The sequence below is a fragment of the Peromyscus maniculatus genome, chromosome 1 (assembly GCF_049852395.1).
Source record: "Peromyscus maniculatus bairdii isolate BWxNUB_F1_BW_parent chromosome 1, HU_Pman_BW_mat_3.1, whole genome shotgun sequence".
Lineage (NCBI taxonomy): Eukaryota > Metazoa > Chordata > Mammalia > Rodentia > Cricetidae > Peromyscus > Peromyscus maniculatus.
Window position 1 is genome coordinate 23,277,467 of NC_134852.1, and position 12,613 is coordinate 23,290,079.

Sequence of the window (12,613 nt, forward strand, 5' to 3'; positions counted from 1 at the left end):
CACACACAAAGAGAACTAAAATGAGTCTGTAGGTTATATGTACATGTATATATAACTGAATATGAATATGAACTGAAAATTAAAGATGAGATCATAAATATGGGAAATGGGTAGGTATTGGAGTGGGAGAGGGAGGGTAGGAATCATATAGTGAAGCTAACTATCTATAACTAAATCTATGAGTTTCTCAAAAACATGCACTACTTTTTACAAAACATTTGCATGTGGCATCATTTTGTTTGATCTCTAACTTTTCTGTACATTTGAAAGCTGAACTGTATTAGAAAGCATTTTAAATGAACCCCCAATTCAATCTCCTAGTACTTGTTATTGAGCTTCTGGTTTGGGATTATGAACTCATGCTCACAAATGCCACAGAATGACCTCTGAATGAGTTCACAATTGCTTAATACAACAACCTTTGACTGGTTGTTACACTATGCATTTCTTCTTATCAGTAGCTAGCTTGACAATGAACTCTGGAGTGTTCATGATTTCTTTTGACTGCACTATAAAGACTACCTCTCAAGATTTGCTACAAGCTGAACAGGTAGCTAAAGCTGGAAATCTAACAGTAACTACAAAGAGCTCTTCGCCATGTCAGACTACCTTTGGTTTGAAGGAATACCTTTCCCTACTATAGGGTATGATAAAGAAATAATTCAAAAAGCTCATGATAAGTTTGTGATCAGAGATGAAGACACAGTCATACTGACCTATCCCAAATCAGGTAAGAACTGTGAGTGAGAATGATCCTGAAGTGTATGAACGTTAGGTTTTTGATTCTCAATGATTTTGGCAATGAGTGGAGTGCTTTTTATATCTGATATATAAAATGTTTGTTAGCATGGAGAGCTGTGTGTGAGTGCATTTTCACTCAGAGAAAGACCTTTAGCCAGATATGTGTGGGCAGAAGATCAGTCAAGCCATGAGAGCAATGTCAGTGAATCCTAAAGTAGATCTGCATTGTTCTGTCTCTGTGTGGAAGAAAGAGTAGAAAAGGGAGAATGATGAAAATAAACAGAAGAAATAACATCAAGATATAAAGACATGAATGCAAGAATACGTGGAGAGAGGACAATGTCAGGTAGAAGAATTACCATGGACCTTGTCCAGGTAGTGGAGAGAGTCTCAAAACAAATGGAAACAAAAATAGGCATCATGGGTTTGGGGGGAGGGGTGTTTGTTCAAAGCACTGAACATTGGGTAAATGTTATGTTGCTGACATTGAAAGTTCAATAACATTTAAAAGCCAAGGGCAGTGGAATGCAAGAAAAAGATTCAGATTATAGTCCAGAGACAAAAGCCAGAGAAATATCCATTGACCAACAAGTATGAAAACACAAATACAACTGTGTATGCTCATAGACACAAGTGGTTTTATTCACCTTAAAGAGAAGCAGTACTCATACACATACTGCAGCATGGATACATCTCAACAGCATTGTATTAAATGGTAGGATCCAAGTTCAAGGACAGATTCCACGACTGTGTCCCAGTGAAATGTCTGAGATAGCCAAATTCACTGCATCAGACTGTAGAATGATGATGGCTCAGGACTGGAGGTGATGTTGTGTAGGCAGGTAGATTTTACTGAGTGTAGTCTTAGTTTTTATAAGTCAAGCATTGGGAACATACCAGATGAATATACTTTGCACTGTATAGACATTGTGAGCACCACAGGTCTGTGTGCTTGAAAACATTTGCACTGTATATTGTATGGTTGTATATTCTACATGAGGCTTTTCTGCAAGTACTGTTGAAATGGTGACCACCACTTTTCCTTCTTCTTCAGGAACTAACTGGCTGATTGAGATTGTCTGCTTGATTCAGAACAAGGGGGATCCCAAGTTGGTCCAATCTGTGCCTGTCTGGGAACGTTCACCCTGGTTAGAGACAGAAGTTGGATATCAAACATTAATGAATAAACAAGGGCCACGCCTCATCAGCTCCCACCTTCCTTTCCAACTTTTCCCCAAGTCTTTCTTCAGTTCCAAGGCCAAGGTTCGTGTCCAGTGGTTGACAAATCTTTTACAAAATGCTCATTGAACTTGACAGGCCCTAGAGATCTTGCTGAAATGCACTCTGCTTGTATAAGTTAGGTAAGGGAAGCTGATATTCTACATACATAGGTGATGCTATTGTGTCCCCTCCTCAGACTACATCAGAGTACCAGGATATCAACCACCACACAGTGCTCCTTGTTAAATAAATATCAGAAAGAAAGTAAGATACCAACTAGAACAGTCAGAAACTATATACAGGTCTAACCTGGTTCAAAATCAAATGTACAGTGGATAATAATGTTTGCTGTCATCAAAGTCAATTAGTTAATCTTGATTCTACACATAGCTAATGCCCTGGGAGTGAATCACTCAAGACACAGCTGTTTTTAGGGGAAGCAGCCTGACCAGGCATCACTGCTATAATTATGAAGATTGTTCAGCAGTCATGGCTCATCTGTACCCACTGGGTCTTGCTGCGTCTATCTGTTCATTGAGATCAGTAGTCACAGGATTCATCCACACCATGATAGAGGATCTCCAGAAGGGATCAGGGATATACATGTTCTGATCCATTATAGTTTCTAGTTTGTAAGAAAGTCTTCTGGAAGTTTCTGCACCATAGAACTTTAAAGTATTTTATGATTAAACTACAAAAACAATTATATAATCATTATATCTCTTGAAAATATCACAACAAAAATTGTGACCATTCACTTATATGCATGTGCAATATGTGGATTTGGCAAATTCTTGGCTGAAGAAATTGAAGCCTAAAAAGGTGAATTCAAGAATAATGTTTCAAAGATCATTGGTACAAAATGTGAATTTTCATTTATTAAAATTATTTATTTTAAAATTATTTATTTTATTTTTGAGATTATAATGTAATGACATACATCATTTCCCCTTCTTCCTCCATCCAAGCTTTCCTTCTTTCTCTCTTTCAAATTTATTGTATCTGGTTTCCTTAATTGTTGTTACTTCTCTATATGTATCTACATATTTCTCAAAATTTAAATAAATCCTGCTCACTCTATACAATGTTAATCATATGTAAGTTTTCAGGGCTGAGATTGGTATTGGATGACCAATTTTTATACTTTTCCCAGAGGAAGTCTATGTCTCCCACTATCACATTTCTTAGTTGCCTGAAGATTTTGTTTTCATGGTTCAGTGACATACTGCATCATGGAGCCCTGCACCATGATTCTTTTGAAAGTTATATTTTGTAGTTACAGTTACAGAAAACAATTAGTTTTTCATATTGAAAATAGATTCAGCATTGTACTAATCATTCTGTGTATATAAGATGTTCTTCACAGTGGATGGGTGGTCTTTCACATTGTAAGATATTGATCTTTACAACTATAGAATCAGTCATGGATTTTTGTTATTGCTGTCATTTTGTTTTTTACAGTATTATTAACTTGAATTATTTTGCTGTTACATGTGTGTAAATGAAAGAAAAATAAAAAAGAGGAATCTGACTAAACATTTACACTCATGTAAATATTTTGTCCAAATAAAATTAATAAATGCTTTTAAAAACTTCATGGAGATTTGATTGACATTTCATGTAAATTGTGCCAGTTAAAAGGTATGGAATGACAATATTGACCTTCATGTGCATGTTTTTCCATTTAAGGTGATCTACATCATCAGAAATCCCAGAGATATTCTTGTGTCTGGTTATTTTTTCTGGTGTAAGACAAACCTTGTTAAGAATCCAGAGTCACTGAGAACTTATTTTGAATGGTTCCTCAAAGGAAATGGTGAGTATCCCATTATATATAGGACTTGGGAGAGGATCAAAGACATTTTTAAAGACAAGATCAGATATAGATCAGGTTGCTCTTGACATCTCTACATAGATAGGGACAGTGTCAAGCCGGGTGGTGGTGGCGCACGCCTTTAATCCCAGCACTCGGGAGGCAGAGCCAGGTGGATCTCTGTGAGTTCGAGGCCAGCCTGGGCTACCAAGTGAGCTCCAGGAAAGGCGCAAAGCTATATAGAGAAACCCTGTCTCAAAAAACAAACAAACAACAACAACAACAACAAAAACATAGATAGGGACAGTGTTGACGCTCTGTTCCTCCTGCATCCACCTCTTGATTTCTAGGACTACAAGCAACTACTACCATATTCTGTTTCTTTAATGTTGGGGCTCCCACCCATAATATCATCTATGTTATCTAATTTGCTTACATCCCTAGCCTTTAATATATTCTTTAGTCTTCATGTGGCTCCAGCTTATCCCTCTACATTCTACCAATCCAGGTTTCATCACCATTTTGAATCTAATTATGAAGTCTTCCTGTTCTCACACACCACTGCATAACAGGGCATAGCCACAGCTTGCCCCATGACACATCATCCCAACAACGTTTGGAGTATCTAGTCTTTCCAGTACTAACATTTGTATTATAATTTGTGGTGGTTGAATGAGAGATGCCCTACCTACCATGACATTTGAACACTTGTTTCCCATTTGATGGCACTGTTTCAGAAGATTTATGAAGTACAACCTTTCAGTAAGAATTACATCGAGTGTGGGCATTGAGAGGTTTAAATTTCTCTTTTAAATTATTTTTTTCATTCATATAAAATTCATATTTTATATACCTGAGCAGTTCCCCTCTCTCCTTTCCTTCCATTTTCTCCCTCAGCTCCTTGCCCATCCCACCCCCCAATCCACTCCTTTGTTTCTGTTCAGAAAAGGGGCAGCCTCAGCATGGGTATCAGCAAAGCAAGGCATATCAAATTGACATAGGGCTATGCTCCTCCCCTTGTATTAAAGTGCAGCAAGGCAACCTACTATGAAGAATAGGTTCCTAAAAGTCAGCCAAAGCAATAGGAATAGGACCTACTTTTACCATTAGGAGTCTCACAAGCAGATCAAGCTACACAATTGTCACACATTTAGAGAAGGCCTAGGTTGGTTTGTTCCAGGCTCCCTAGCTGTGAATCTAGTGTCTGTGAGCTCCTATGAGTCCATCTAATTTGTTTCTGTGGGTACCCTTGCAATAACACTGACCTACCTGGCTTTTCCATTCTTCCTCCATCTCTTCAACAGGATTCCCTGAGTTAGGCCCAATGCTTGGCTGAAGGTCTCTGTGTCTTTTCACTTCAGTTATTGGATAAAGGCTGTCTGATGACAATGTGGGTAGTTGTCTATCTGATTATAGGAGATGACCAGCTCAGGAAACTCTCCACTACTGATAATATTCTTAACTTTAGTCATTCTTGTAGATTCATGGGAGTTTCCCTTTTACCAGGTTTTGAGCTGACCCCCAAATCCACCCCATCAAGATGTCTCTTTCATTACTCTCCACTCCATACCTCCAACCTAATCTGCCATGTTCCCACCCCCATTTGTCCCATCAACAAAGGAAATTTCTTCTATTTTCCCATCCCATGGATATTCATGCATCTCCATCCCCTTTGGGACCTCCTTGTTACCTAGCCTCCATGAGTCTGTGGATTGTAGCCAGGTTATCATTTACATACAGTTAATATCCACTTATGAGTGAGTACATACCATGTTTGTATTCCTGGGTTACCTCAGTCAGGATAACTTTTTTATAGTTACATCTTTTGGTCTTCAAACTTCCTGATGTCATTGATTTTAACAGCTGAATAATATTTCATTGTGAAATATACCACATTTACTTTATCCCTTGTTTAGTTGAGGATCCCATAAGTTGTTTCCATGTTCTGGGTGTTATGAAACATGCTGTGTGAACTTAGTTGAACAATAATTCTTGTGAAAAGATCGAGGCTTCTTTGAGTAAATGCCCAAGAGTGGTATTGCTGGGTCTTGAGGCAGATTGATTCTCAATTTTCTGAGAAAACTCTGGATTTCCATAGTGCCTGTACAAGTTTGCACTACCACTAGCAGTGTCTTCTCTTCAATCCACATCAAAAGGTTAAGTTCTTAAGTCACTTCCAGTTCCTTGTCTCTGCTTCCAGCTTGTGGTTGAGATGATCTCTCAGCTTCCTGCTGCTATAGCCCTGCCTGCTACTTGTTGCCATTGCATCCTTTCCTCCATCATTTATTCTTATCCCTCTAGAACAAAAAGTCAAAATTAAGTTCTCTCTTGCTTACTTTAGTTGCCTTTGTTCATGATTCTTTGTCACAGCAAAAGAAAAATAGCAAATGTGCTTGTCTTTCTATCACACAATTCATTTGTGGATTCTTAATCTTTTTTTCTCATTGGCTTCCCATACATTAACCTGATTGCCCACCATTTTGTTCAGATGTATCATTCCAAATATTGTGAATCCTGTTTCTTCATTTGTTTCAGAAGTATTTTAATAGGCATGGATTCTTTATATTTTGTATTTAATTTAACTTATGTTGATATATAATGAATGATTTCATTATACATTTTCATCCATGTGTGCTGATATATTGATCAAATTAGTGTCCCACTAACCTCTCTTGTTCTTTTCCCACTCTTGCTGATCCTTTTCCTCTTCCCAACTAGCTCTGATTTCTACTTCCATGTCTCTTTTCTTCATGTGTGTGTTTGTGATGCAGTAAGTCCATTGGATTTACTTACTGGAGCACAGGGAAGGATTCGTTTATAGGAACATTGGTACCTTATCATCAGGTCCTAGACTAAAAAAATACCTCTCCCTCTAACAGAAACCACTAACTGCCTATTGATGCTGGAAGTAGAAGGTCTCATTATCTCTGTCCCTAACTACACTTAACTGTTCATAAAGCCCTAGGAAAGGGGTGATTACTCATGAGCAACTTCTCATTCCTTGACAGAGTATTTGAGAACCCACTCTTTTGAAGTAATCACAGCAACTATGAGATAAAGAGTGCTATGGCCATGTAATTAATAAAACACAATATTTCACATCATTCTACACAATATTTAATCTTTTACATCATTTCCATACCATCTTCCTCCATGTTTCTTAAAGCTACATGGGAGTCTAGAGTATCTCATTTGGGGTAAGCACTGAAAAGGCATTTATTCTCACCATTTTGGCCATTTTTGAGACTTCAAAATACTACTGCTCACTACAAGAAGAATCTTCTTTTCCAAAGCTGACAATAGAGATACATAAGGACAAACATAAATATTTAGAAGATAGTTTGATGTGCACATAGATTCCATTTAGCAGAACAACTGTGAAAGCTTCAAAAGTAGTATCTATTCCCTCTCTGGGTGGATATTCAACAAAATGCACCACATTTGAACTCTTCATAATCAGAAAAAGATTGTTTACCATGATACGACAATTTCCCTTATTGCACCAGTGGGCATATCTTGTAAGGCTGATTGAAGTATAGATCACATTGTCCACAGCTGTGTAAGACTGTAGATGATGGTCTCCATTAGATTGCACAACACTTTCTGGTACTATGAAAGCTATTCAGCAGAAAGGCCTATTTCAGCCCATTCCCACCTTGCTTTCTTTATGTACTGCGACAAGAATATGAGGATGTGTTCAGAAATAGGTCTTGGCAATTAGTTTTAGGGGTCACTGTCAACAGTGACAATTGCTTTTATTATTTGAATCCTTAGGCCCTTTCTAGACAACAACTCCTAGGGAGGTATCCTAATACAAGCAATGGAGTTTTCATTTAATAGCATATGAATTCTGGGAACAGTATTGTTCCTTGACTTAAACTTTTTAATATTTTAATGAGCTTACAAACTAATGAGTTTGGTTAATTTTATCCCTCATCCTCTCAGCCCATCTTCATATTAACCCACTCAGTCTTATATTCCCTACCTTCACATTCATACCAGAGGTTTTCTGGAATTGCTCTCTCTTTAAGGTCTATTTCATCATGACATCATATTCCTGTTCTAACGGCCCCTTTCTAGTTTCCTGTCCTTTATATGCACTTTAAGTTAAACACATTAAGTATTTGTCTAGGATCCTCATATGAGAGAGAACAAGCAATGTTTGTCTATCTGTGTTGGGGTTACCACATTAAGTACATTTCCCTGCTCCACCTATTTTACTGAGAATTCCATAATTTCATCTTTGGAACTGAAGGAAATTTAATTGTGTATACACATTACAATTTCATTATCTACTTTTCAGTTCATGGCATGCAAGCCAAACCTGTTTCCTAGTTCTTGAGAGTGGAGCTGCAATGAACACAGATGCTCAAACACCTGTATAGTTGTAGATACCTATGTATATAGTAGATTATACCTAAAAAGTTTGGGTATATATCTAACAATCTACAGCTCGGTCATTGGAAAGTTCTCTTTTCAGCTTTGAGTAAATGCCACAGTGATTTTAATAACTGTTGTGTCATTTTCCTCTCTCAACAGTGTTTCTCTTTCCCCCAAGTTTTCTTTCTTAAAATTAAGAAAACTAATCTTTATTTTAAAGAATCTTGTAAATAAACAAGAAGATATACCCAAATTAATGAGACTCTAAGTCTATACAACTTAATGAATTTATATATGGTTAGAACTGGTATTCAAAAGAGAAACTGTGAAGCTTCACATTAAGTGTTACACTTTCAGTATCACTTATATTGCACTCAATTTTCCAATACCAAACCCAAAAATCCGTGACAAATTTATAACTAGAACACAATAGCCTGATACTCTTTCAACACTCTTATCCATTATCTGCATCTATCCTTTCTCAAACCTTTATATTTGGATTTTCTTCTCTTTGCCCTACACTTCAAGTATTTGTTGTCATTTGATTTCTGTCTTTCCTTTTCTTATTTTTTTTAATTTTTTTAAGAGATGGAGTTTTTCATATAAAGACATATAACTGGCCATGAAGTGCCCAATCCCAGCTGATGCATCTATAATACCATCCATATAACTAATGCTCAGGGAAAGTAGCAGAAAAAGAAGAAGAAAGATTGTAAGAGCCAGAGAATGAGGATGTCTGCTGTAAGGTAGTGGATTCTATATATGATGGAGATCTCCATCAAGAAAAATCTCAACAATATGGTTGATTAAGCAAGGCCTGAGTAATGGCACCACCAATTGACATGCCAACGTGGGTGGGAGAAACCTCCTAAGGCTCCAACGCTGGATGAAGAGTTACAGTGAATTAATAGCAGCTAATAGAAGAAGAATCAGCATTGCCCAGAAATGAACCCCCCTGATGGGTTATCTAACCCCAAGTGGTCAGTCCTAAAACATACACATGGCACACACTAAGTGAAGTCAGGAGACTGTATCTCTATATAAATATGTGTGTGTGTATGTAAGAGAGACAATGGTTAATGGAGAAGAAGTCATGAACTTGGGAGGAAGTTGGTGGGAGGCCCAGAATAAGTCACAGGAGTTGAAGAATAGATAGAAATAATGCAAATATAGTACTCACATATGAAATTCTCAGAAATCTTTAAAAATTAAATTAAAACATCACGTTTCTTGCATTTTATTTGACATTCATGCATTTATAGAAGGCAAATGTAACTGGTTGTTTGTAACTCACCCACTCTCCCATTCATACCACTCTAGATGTGGTCACTGGAGGTCAGAGTAACTTATAGTCTTCCTTCTGAAAGGACTAAGTCAAGAGTAAGAGAAAAGGAAAATGGTTTTCACAAGCCTTATATTTCTATATGCAAGCAATTCACTTGACTGTTCCATGCTTAACTTTCTTTGCCTGTTTACTGCAAAAGAAGTGTCTGTGATGAGTGCCGAGGGTGACAATTACCTAGGGGTATAAATGACACGTTAATGAAAAAAGCAGATCAAGAATGTGTGCCTTCTATGAGATGCCAATATCGACATTTCCATGATATAGTGAAAGCCAATTCCTGGAAGTTTGCCTCTTATTTTGAGCTCAGACATGAAAACTGTGGAATTTGGTGTTTCATTACTAAGTTATACCTCTGTTATATAGTACATCTATGTGTTTCTTTCCCAGACACTTATTTTAGTTTTAGACAATATTATTTCCTGTAAACTAGAATAATAATACCCATCTTACTTAACAAGGATTTAAACAAACATATTTATACATGTGTACACACAGAGATACAATTTCAAAGCTGCTCAATTTAATTAGAGGCTAAAACACATATTTTGATTTATGTAGGACTGTGAGTCATAAGATTTTTTTTTTTTTAGTAAAAGAAGAATGATGAATTATAAGTCAATTTTGTTTCAGGCCCATTATTAACTAGAAATAAATACTGGGAGACAACCAATTAAAAAGAGACTTCCTAACACAATTGGAGTGCCTAGTAAAATGAACTTACTTGAAGCAAAAAAAAAAAAAAAAAAAAAAAAAGAGATGGAGTTTTTCTAATATTATTGTACTTCTCAGACAGTTAATGACATTGAATAACTTAAAAATTCACATAAGGCATATTTTTTTTTCTTTTTTGGTAACCCTCTTGAGTACCATGGCCCAGGTTTTGTTTGTTTTCTTTGTTTGTATGTGTGATTTGAGACAGGGTTTCTCTGTGTATTTTTGGTGCCTGATGTGGATCTCACTCTGTAGACCAGGCTGGCCTCAAACTCATAGAGATCCATCTGGCTCTGCCTCCCAAATGCTGGCATTAAAGGTGTGTGCCACCACCACCCAGCATGGCCCAAGTTTGTTTGAGAATTTTTTTCCATAGTGTTGAGGGTTAGTTTTTGTTTCTGTTTTGTTTGTTTTTTTCTTCATAGACACTAGTTATACTTTGTCTGGGAGCATGTGGCTGGCAAAGATTTTCTTTGGTTTTGTAAGCTACATCTTCACATGATTAAAGATTTCCTGACAAACAGCATGTGAAGATGCCAGTAAGCCACAAGCCACATGGCATGGTATAGATTTATAGAAATAGATTAATTTAAGATATAAGAAGAGTTAGCAAGAAGCCTGCCATGGCCATACAGTTTGTAAGCAATATAAGTCTCTATGTTTACTTGATTGGGTCTGAGCAGCTGTGGGACTGGAGGGTGACAAAGATTTGTCCTGACTGTGGGCAAGGCAAGAAAACTCTAGCTACACCTATGGGTGATAGAAGTCTCTTAATTTCCCAAAGTCCAGCTTGCTTATTTGCTGTATTTTCTGAGTATTATTTAGAAAGTCTATGGGTGTGATTTCATTTCAAATTGGACTTCCTAATTTTTCTTCTACCAGTTTCAGAGTTTGGGGTCTTCAGTTAATGTTTTTGACACATTTGGAATTAGGGTGAATGAAGTTGCATCTGTGTGTGTGTGTGTGTGTGTGTGTGTGTGTGTGTACATAAATATGATGTGTGAATAAATGTGAAAGCAAGTGTGCAGGTCAAGGCCAAGAACAACTTACAGGAATGTGTTCTTTCATTTCATGGTGTAGATTTAGGTCATCAGGTTTGACAGCGAATAACTTTTCCTGTTGAGCAATTTAACTACTTTTTGATATATTCCTGATTTGGTTAGAGAGTATCTAGTTGACAAGTTTTTTTTAATCTATTTTCATCATGTATCTTGGTCTTTACTTTTCTTTTTTTGTTGAACATATATCTGTTTTTCATACCAAGATGGATACTTGATAAAAAGCACTTTGGTAATGTTCTTTCTTTTATGGAATAGATCAACAAGCATTTGTCAAGTTCTCTGAAGGTCTGAGAAAATTCATGTGAACATGATTTTTTTTTAATTTAGACATTGTTTTAAGTACTTCTGCAAACTCATTGCTTGTTACAGGCCTCCGTATCTGTATAAGATGATTTTTATTTTTCTATGAGAATTTATCATCATGCACCCCAATTCCACTCATTTTTCAGGTCTTCCATACCTGGTCTCCACCCCTCTAATCTCCACAAAAAAATGAAAATAACTTTTTTACAAGAAAGAAAGTTTGAGTATTGTTCTTTACTGAGTAAGAGATCAGAAGTGGGAAAGATCTCCCATGCTCATGGATCTGTAAGATAAATATAGTAAAAATACCCATCTTACCAAAAGCAAGGTACAGATTTAACATTATTCCAATCTAAGTTCTAACACACATAATTTGAAAGAACAATACTCAATTTCATATGAGAAAACATAAGATACAGGATAGCTAAAGCAATCCTGCACAATAACAGAACAGCCACAGATATCACCACCTCTGATTTCAAGATCTACTACAGAGCTGTGGTGGTAGAACCTGTATGGTATTGGCATAAAAACAGAAAAGGGGATCAATGTAATTGAACCAAAGTCCAAGACAAAAATCCACAAAACTACAGACTTATGATCTTCAACAGAGAATCAAAAATTATGCAATGGAAAAAAGAAAGCATCTTCAACAAATAGTGGTGGTCTAACTGGATGTCATGCTTTAAAAGAATGCAAATCAATCCACAGTTATCACTTTTCACAAAACTCAAGTCTAAGTAGATGAAAGATCTCAAAGTAAATCCAGATATATGGAATCTGATAGAAAAAAATGGGGAATAGCTTTGAAAGGCACAGGAGACAACTTCCTAAAAAGAACACCAATAGCACAGTCACTAAGATCAACAAGTAATAAATGGGACCTTGTGAAGCTGAAAATCTCCTATAAAGCAAAGGACACAATTAATAGGTACAAAATTGCAGCCCACAGATTGGAAAAAAATTTCACCATTCTGCATCTGATATAGGGTTCATATTCAAAATATATAAAAAACTAAAAAACATAGACAACCACAA

General features: G+C 36.5%; 1 protein-coding gene across 1 annotated transcript in view; it reads left to right on the forward strand.

Annotated features, from left to right (window-relative positions):
* Window positions 1-460: 460 nt before the first annotated feature.
* LOC102911074 (sulfotransferase 2A1-like) overlaps window positions 461-12,613 on the forward strand; it is a 29,136-nt gene continuing 16,983 nt past the window's right edge. Inside the window, exons 1-3 of the mRNA XM_006997176.4 lie at window positions 461-730; window positions 1,796-2,004; window positions 3,652-3,778. Coding sequence (XP_006997238.1) covers window positions 598-730; window positions 1,796-2,004; window positions 3,652-3,778 — 469 coding nt within the window. The 5' untranslated portion in view covers window positions 461-597. The remainder of the gene's footprint in view (window positions 731-1,795; window positions 2,005-3,651; window positions 3,779-12,613) is intronic.